The sequence below is a fragment of the Etheostoma cragini genome, chromosome 2 (assembly GCF_013103735.1).
Source record: "Etheostoma cragini isolate CJK2018 chromosome 2, CSU_Ecrag_1.0, whole genome shotgun sequence".
NCBI lineage: Eukaryota > Metazoa > Chordata > Actinopteri > Perciformes > Percidae > Etheostoma > Etheostoma cragini.
In genome coordinates this window covers 7161452-7170506 of record NC_048408.1, presented here as the reverse complement: position 1 = coordinate 7170506, position 9055 = coordinate 7161452, and the positions used below count along the sequence as shown (strand labels likewise).

General features: G+C 38.4%; 1 protein-coding gene across 1 annotated transcript in view; it reads right to left on the bottom strand.

Annotated features, from left to right (window-relative positions):
• The window catches only part of LOC117951450 (integrin alpha-M-like), a 19348-nt gene that overhangs the window by 2929 nt on the left and 7364 nt on the right, over nt 1-9055 (bottom strand). The window contains exons 9-21 of the mRNA XM_034883143.1: nt 8991-9052; nt 8702-8848; nt 8396-8593; nt 6846-6976; nt 6093-6250; nt 5831-5997; nt 3118-3234; nt 2281-2351; nt 2055-2196; nt 766-864; nt 536-615; nt 330-404; nt 104-179 (exon numbers count right to left, since the gene is read on the bottom strand). Coding sequence (XP_034739034.1) covers nt 104-179; nt 330-404; nt 536-615; nt 766-864; nt 2055-2196; nt 2281-2351; nt 3118-3234; nt 5831-5997; nt 6093-6250; nt 6846-6976; nt 8396-8593; nt 8702-8848; nt 8991-9052 — 1523 coding nt within the window. The remainder of the gene's footprint in view (nt 1-103; nt 180-329; nt 405-535; nt 616-765; nt 865-2054; nt 2197-2280; nt 2352-3117; nt 3235-5830; nt 5998-6092; nt 6251-6845; nt 6977-8395; nt 8594-8701; nt 8849-8990; nt 9053-9055) is intronic.

Below are 9055 nucleotides of genomic sequence, written 5' to 3'. Positions count from 1 at the left end.
GGGAGGAAGAGGAACATGTTGGTTTCACAAATTGTCTGTCTCATGTACTACTGGCAGGATATAGGGACAGTTAGCAAATATGACTTGTTATTACCGGCCTCACCTTATATATAGCAACCATTTTTTTTGGTCCTGCATCCTCTGGTGTAAAGTTCAGATAAGTGACAAGATCTTCTTTCCTGAAACCAATACAGGATTATTACAATATGTAGAGAACTGTGGGATAACATAACTACCGACTGGATAAAAGTAAATAAAAAATAAAAAATTGTCGTTCATAGAAGAACTACAGTTTCAAAAATACTATTTAGGTGAAAAGTGGCACTTACACAGCTACTGCCATTTTGATTTCAAATTGCACTGGGATGTGTTTGGTCTGGGAAATGGTCCTGTTTGTATTATGACTAAGGATGTAAAAAGCAGATCTTGTGAATATTAAACATAAAATATGTAATCATAGTAAATTATATCTTGATAATATTGAAAACATGTTTGGCTTTGTTCTGTGTGTCAGATTGTATGACGAGGCCTCTACCTTTTTCCAGTAATGGTCATCAACAATGTGTCATTCCACTCATAATCCTTCAAGATGTGGAAGGAAATTCTAAATGTTGCCTTCATAGGAAAAAAAAAAGACAATAGCGTAAGATGTAAGTCAAAGACAAAGCGATATATCTACATGAGAGAAGTTTGTAAATGTCGTTCAGGTTCAGGCAGCTGGTCACAGTTCTGATTCATGAAACTTCAGGGTGCAGAACGACTCACCGATGATTTGCTACGAAACACAGGAGGGCTGACATAACATATGGTTTTCTCCCGTTCTCCATGTAGATCTTCACAGCTGTGGAGCGTTGGTCTCGTTGCCTGTTTTAAGAAGAAGATGAAAAAGGAAGAACTGAGACCCTCCAGAATTAAAGAGTAAAGTTTGAATAAAATGCTGTTACACATTTGTGTGAACCTGAATGAACTTTAATATACTGTTAATAAGTTAAAGTTTAAAAAAGTTTAGTGAGAGAGAGAGATTTCAAACAGCATTACTTCTCAAAGTAAGTGATTAGAAACACAACACCCTACACATCCTGCATGGGGCAGAAAGAAAGCTTGGTAGTAGTTATGTTCCTGAAATCAGTGTAGGTTCATGTAATGAATGTTATTTTTTTGATAGATGTTTGTATACATCACGTATATGAATAATCTCATCTGTTTTACATGCAGCTTAAATAAAAGGGGTGCAAATATGTGATAGTGTGTTTTAGGAATTGCTGCCAGATTTGAAAAACAGTACAATACTTAAATATGGAATTTATTCTGACAAGCAGTTCAACAAAGACCGAATGATTAGGCCTTTACCTATTCTGTGATGGAAAGATTGGAAGGTTAACTGGACAAATCACAGATAAGGTCATCATGTGTATCTTAAATTTAAGGAACTTAGGTGTTATGTTTGTCTTCTAATCACCATTCCATTTTAAAGGCAAACCAAAAACCATCAGAGGCAAACCCATATTTAATAAAATTAAGTTGGAAGTTTGCCTGCAATTGTCCCGCTTTGTCAAAAAGGACCCAGTCCCTTAAAAAGGTCTGTTGGAGACGGTCCTCTGCTGGAAAACTACTTCACGAGTAATTTGTACATATTAACGTTTTATTGTAAGGCTGCTCCACCCTTTAGTGGCCATTGTTATTATGACAGGAGCAAAGCAGGAAGTATAAAATCTTAGAAATTGGTCCAGTATTAAGCGTGAACGCTGTAACTGGCAGCCACAGACCAGGCTCCGATTATTATACATTGTAGCTTGTTTTGCTGCTGCCGACTGCAGCGATCTCGCTTAACATTGGACCAATATAATATAAGATTGCTGTTCCTATCAGTCACTTAAACACAATAAGCATTAGTTATCCTTTAAGCAGGGATTAGGATGCCTTGTAAACTCACTTCTTTTTAACTCCACACACCCAGATTTTTTCACATGAGGCCTTCCCCTTTAAAAAGCAGGTGTTAAGGGTAAAGTAGCCAATGAGTTGGGCAGGATTTAGAAGTTAAACTTTTAAGTCACCTTTGTAAGAGTCATCCTGGAGAAGGAGAGGCCTGGAGGATAGTGCATTATTAGGCTGGTGTAGTATGAGTCATCTCCATGATTGGACAGTGTTACAGAGACGTTAAAGTACTTATTTTCAGCCACTAATAATGTTGGGGTCCTAAGAGAAAGAGAGTACTTGTTACATTTGGTCATGTAATGTTAATATTACAGTTGTGTTGCTTTTCTTGTCATGTATACTTACATGAAGTTGAAATCCACCTCAAGTTCAGCAATACAGATGTCATTTTTTCTACAGTGCTTTTCAAAGTGAACCTGTTAATGAAAAAAAGCTTTTGTTTATGTCCCGCTTGTAAATCCAGAGCAGGCCAGAAGAAAATGGTGTTAACAACACAGTATTCCTTTGAAACACAATATACAAATAAATATAGGTTTTGTGACCTGTGGCCACCAATGGTGGAAGAAGTATACTAATCCTTTACTTACTGTAAGTAAAAGTACAAATACCACACTTTAAAAAATACTCTGTTACAAGTAAGCATTTGGCATTGAAAAGGTCACTTAGGTAAAAGTGTGTACTACAAAATGTGCATGACATCAGGAAAATGTACTTAAAATATTAAAAGTAAAAATACTTACACTTACTACATTTTAGAAACTGGAAACAATCCAAACAGTGTTTAATCGGCTCAGTTCAGTTTAATTCAGGCCTATATAATGTTGGGTAGTTTAACTTATAATAAAACATCGGATTATATAAACTATGTGGTTTTTGTGCAAAAATCTTAATTTGTAAGCCAGTTTCTAACTAAAGCTGTCAGATTAATGTAGGGAAAATACAATATCTCTGAAATGTAGGGGAGTAGAAGTAGAAGTCCCTCAAATTTGTACTTACGTAAGTACAGTATTTGAGTAAATAGTCACGTAGTTACATTCCCCCACTGGTGACCACACGAATCATACGGTAAAAATAATGGAAAAAGCTTCTGGGTCGGAAAAATGAAGCTGATGTCTTATACATTGAGTTGGGCACATGTAAACAGAAAATGAGTGTGACTCATATGACATTCACTGTACATACCTGAACAAAAGCTTGTGTTTTGCTGTCCATGTTTAGGACAGCACTTGCGCTCTCACTGTTAACTTGGGAAAAGTTTAGTTTGATGATGATGGGCAATAATGTGTCTTTCACACATTTCTGCAAGAAAAAAAGAAGTCATCTGCATATTGTTGAAGCGAGGCATTCTGGTAATGAATAAGGGTGTCACGATTTTGATTTAAAATCAAACGAAATTAAGTTACAATCTTGAATTAAAAAAATGGAATTGTAGGTACTGCTGCATTCCGTCCGGCTTGTCAAGCAGCCACCCAAGGCCCCCAGGAAGAGCGTAATTTCTTAATGCAACCATGGATTTAGCGGCCAACAGTGGGGCTGCACCACTCTGACCCAGAAAGACTTACCAGAGACTATTATATGGCTTAAAAAACTTGTTTCATGTACATCAACTTACCAGCCCGATCACTTAAAGGGTCCTTGTTTAAAATATCACATCTTAAACATTCCCTTGTAGCCGAATTCAGAGTTAATAAACTAGGGGGCCGGTATTTATGTAATTACGTTATGCTGTAAATCGTTTAAACGTGAGCATGCGCGACTCAAATCTGCACTCAACTCACATTGGGCAGTGACACGCATCAATAAATAATCGGGGAGGGTCATGCCTTTTTCCCCCAATCATTTTAGAGGGTCATAGAAAAATGTATTACTGGAGAAGGGAGAGTCATGTCTTTTTTGACGAAAGATCCAATAACATCTCCGGTGGCCCCTTAAATAAAAAACGAACAGTCCCTAGGCATGATGAACATGCATAATGGACACGAGTAGACCCGCGGGACTGCGCCTGCCCCCGTCGCCTTGCATACCCCATTTCACGTTTTGCCAAGTGGAAAAGAAAACACACGTGTTGAAGTGTTACCATTGCACATTAACCTAGCAGGTAGCGGCGTTTCCTTCTGCTTATACCTTTAAATCCCAACAAAACCACACGGTTGAACATCAGCCTACATGCACATGTTGTAGCATAAACAGAACAGCTTACGTCAGATATATTAAAAAGATTAACAAATTAGTGGACTGCAGAGTTGCCCTCTCTGCTATCTGTCTGCTGAGCTGCTAAGACAGCTGTGCTGCGAGCGTCTGCCTCGGCTTTGTCGACAATTTTTTTTCTCCTATATTGACAAGTTTCCAACTGGCTGAAGATATGAGTTATTGTCCCATTATGTTGTTAATAGTGGTATCAAACGATTAATGTAATTGTAATTAATCACAATCAATCACACATTTTGATCTATTCTTAATGTCCCTTGATATCTTTTGTCCCATTATTTTTTCTCATTTAAATGCTCTTAACATGGAAAAGTGGAGCATTCTCACTTTGAGCAGTCATTCTCACTTAGAGCAAATACTCTCTCACACAATGTAACCCAGTCCATCAATAAAAGGGTGAAAATAATAATTTGACGAGGGGGGTTCGCATCAGCTGTGTAATTGGCTATCAGGTGGTATTTCAGACTGGATGTCGTGATAGCTCAGTTCACAACGACAAAATACACAGATCACTTTGGTCTCGTCAATGGAACCAGTTGGCATCTTATTGGCGTCCATTTTGGCATCTCGCGCTCGCCATCCACTCAAAACGTAACGTGACTACTCTTTGGCCGGCTTGCAAGCCCAAAAAATGTGTGTGGCGTGCCTGTTTTGTTTCCGGTCTAGCTAGATCCGGTGTAGTGTTGTAGTTTTTCCAACGTTACTAGTTGTTGCAACAGCATGTGGAAAAAACTTGCGTTAATCTTGCGATAAACAAATTGACGCCGTTAAAATGGGTTTGCGTTAACGACATTAGTAACGCATTTAATTGACAGCACTAGTTGTTAATAAATGTTTGAATTTTGACAATGTAGTGGCACGTTGTGATCAAAAGTCAGATATTATACTACATTAAAGTCTACTCTAAAAATGGCATAGCAACCTGAAAATAAATTGTGAATTGAATTGAACCTATGACCTTAGAATGGAAAATGTAATCAAATTGAGGATTTGGAGAATCGTGACACCCCTAGTAATGAAGTTGTATTGTCACATACAATTGAAGTTGTAAATAATAAGTTAGGATTACAGTACTACAACATACATTTCTGATAAAAAAACAGATAAAACTGTTGCTACAAGGGCAGATTTAAGCATTTGTTATTTTTATATTATAACCAGCATAAACGTTTGAATGGAAATCCTCAGAAAATGTTCTTGTGTGTGAAGACATAATTGAAAACAGTTAAGAAGAATCTATAGCAGGGGTCTTCCACTTTTACAATTAAGAAAGAGAGATGGAAGCTTAAAGCTTAACTGTATCTATGGATGGCACAAAAAGGCAGATTTGTCTTTGCTAATAATATGTTGGACTCATGCTTATCTATATTTTTATACTTATAAACTTTTAAAACAAATAAAGAATAAGCAATAACGTGGGGGCCCCTAAGGGTCCCAGACCACCTGTTGAAGATCTCTGATCTACAGTATAGTATAAATAGCACTTAGAACACATGCCACATTTTGGGCTATGGCTCATAAATGTTTAATTGTTTTAACGAAATAAAGTGAATCAATATACTTGGCATGCTGTGTAAAACCTTCTTGGCGGTATAAAGACATGGATGCTATGTATAGATGTACAGATGGTATGTGATAGCTGCTCCTGGTTAAAGAGTATGTGAAATTAATGAATGAATCTCCATACTGGCATGTAGATGGTGTAGTTGAAGCAGGTGTCTGGATCCCTCAGCTTGCAGGTAGAGGTGAGAATCCTTGCTTTCTTGGCAGTTTGACTGAAGAAACCTCGATAGTTTTGTCTGTTGGCATCCACTTTAAGCGTGTACGAGATGTTCAGTCCTAGGTCCATTGCCGCTGCAAAGCCAACCAGCAGGATTCAAATAACTCATTGATCGGGTGTGCAGTATCCACAGCTGTTAATAACTCACATTGTTGGGCTAGGTCCGTACCTGCTTTGCTTTTTGTTGTTTCTACTATTTCAAAGCAGGCTTGTAAGGTAACCATTGGTAAATTTGCATCAGTGTGATCAAGGCAGTCACTTTTCTCAGTCCTTATCTCGTTTGGTTCAAAAGAGAGACGTGTTGTGACATTAAAAATGGGTCTGGACCTGAAAGACATTCATCAAAATGGGAAAAAAATAATTGATGACTAGACTTTACACAGAACTTTTCTATAGGATGATTTTATACTAATACATGAACCCCAGTCTGAGATTTTTTATTTTTTATTTTAGTATCTTACCTTCACTTGGACAATAATAACACCTGATTGGTTGAAAACAGTGCTTAATGGGCTGTCAATGGTCCTTTTGATATTTGGCAGATATTCAGGAAACATTAAATTTCACCCAACTTTTATTATGGAATCAGTTTGTGAAACATTTGAGACAAAAATGTGCATACTTTTGTTTATTTCCGCATTTGTGTTCTAGTTTCTGTAACATCTAGTTTAGGTTCATGAAGTTCTCTAGTTTCAGAGGTCAGTGAGTTGCTTTATGTAGACACTTATCATGTGTACCATAAACAGTACATGGTGATAGGTCTGTTTGTACATTGTCTTATAGAATTTTTGTAGATTCTCAGGTAATGTATTCTACTCTTTGGTTGTGAAGATTAAGCACCAAGATGTAATCTGGCTTTTAGAGGCAAGGCGTTAACACTTGTACATACTTAACAAAATATATAATGTATAAGTATTCATACCTTAAGACAACAGCAGTGCCCTGTGAACCGACCACAATATCTGGGAGTCCGTCCTTCCCAAGATCAATATTCCCAGCAATGGCCTGTCCAAAGAATCTCAGCCCAGGCTTTATTTTCTGTCCCATGATTCTCTGGAATAACAGAGACTGCACATTTGAAACAGTGTATGATTTGCACACATTTAAATGTGGTCATTAGAGAGGAAGTGGTGTCAAATGCTGTGTTTAGTTATTTTGATAGATGCCTAGGTTGAGATAGATATCGTACAGGTTAAACTAAATATCAAAATTATTGAAAAATATCCTGATGGTAATATTATCCTCTACGAAATAACGATAAGAAGCCACGATTGAAGTAAGTCTGATCTAATGGCGAACAAACACATTTGTCTAACCCTTATGATATTGATGCCCTATTCATTTTCTAAAGTTAGCATAGATATATACTAGGGCTGCACGATTATGGCAAAAATGATAATCACAATTATTTGGATGATGAAATGTCTGTATCGTCAACGCGCTGCATTTTTATGAACCATGATATTCTGGCCATGGGTCACATCTCTCGCCCAGGTCCAGGTCCAAGTCCAGCAGCTCCGTCTCACACGCAGGTATTCTACTGACTAAAGTTAGTTGCATTCAGTAACTTCTTATGTGTTGTTCGCCGAGGCCGCCGCGATAGCAGAGTTACCCGCGGAAGCACTGGTACAAGTACAGGTTTGCCCCTCATACTTAAAAATATACACCTGTGTTAATAAAAATTTAAAACTGTAGACAAATGTCAGAAGTGTTGACCGGCGGCCGCTATGTGGCGGGGCGCGGAGAGATAGAGGAGAGAGAGTAGAGGAGAGACCCAACACAGGCACGGCTTTACAGACAAGATGGGTCATGTAACGCAAAATTAAACCATATCGATATAACAACATTGCAGCGGATGCGAGGACATTAGCACCGGTTCGTCCTAGAGGAGCTAACAGCTAACAAACGCTACTAGCACCGACCAGCACTGGTCACCGCTGTTGTCTGAAAAACGACAGACGGGACAAAATGTTGCGTTTACTGGTAAACTAGTAAACCTTGAGACCGACGTATAACCGACTGCTATCTGTTCAAGTTCCCTCCCGTTACTTTGTCCTCTATGACTGTCTACATCTTGAAACTAAGCTGCGCGGTGCAGGGAACAACTGACTGGCTCATGAGCAGACAGTGGTTCACGGAGCGGTAGATGCGCTATGCAAAAAAACGCGTTCTATGAAATGACGCTTTCAAAAAATAATCGCTTGATTACGCAAAATTTGATCGTGGGAAGTCAAAATTGGGATTGTGATCAAAATTCGATAAATTGTGCAGCCCTAATATACATATAATTAAATGTTGAATAACGTAACATTTTACATCCTTAGACAGACAGTAGAGACGAAACACTTGCTCCCAGCATAGTCACCACTCACCCAATTTCTGTCTGTTTTCTTCGTGAGCCAACTAACTCCCATTCCCCAAAAAATACAACAAAACTAGAACAAGATCTGTGTCAGGTTTTCTCCGTCTTACCTGGCTGAAAGTGCTGCGTATCCCTCTGTGTCTGTCACCAAGGTAGATGTAGACCACCCCCCTGTTAAAATCCTGAAGAGGGGCTCCAACAGCAACGTCTCGGAGTCCATCTCCATTCAAATCTGCAAGACTGGATATGGTGGTGCCAAATCTCCCCATGGATGGTGCAGTCATAGTCAGTTTACGTTCAAGTTTCATCTGTGGGAAAGAGGAACATACATTTATTGATTAATAAAATAAATGAATTAGCTCCCAGCAACCTCAATTAAACTCAAACACTGTTTCTGAGTCTTCATCTAAGCCCACCTCATCAGTCAGTGTGTAGATGTAGATCTGGCCTTCTTTCTTTTCCAGAGGCTGGTAAAACAGTGGAGCCCCTACCAGCAGGAAATCAGTGTTACCGTCTGAGTTGACATCTACTGAGCACAACTCTGCACCAAAGTAGGAACCGATCTGAAAAGCAAAGTTTATATCATTTAACCCTCCTGTTTTCCTTGAGTCAAATTTAACCCATTTTCAAAAAGGTTAAATTTAATTTGGGTTTTCTTTCAACCAAAGTGAAGTTAAAAAAAACTTTCTCAGGACAGTAACCAACCTGTTCCCCATTTATTCTTTGGGTTGTGGTCCAGTATGTTCCATCATGTGTGAAAAGTACGACTT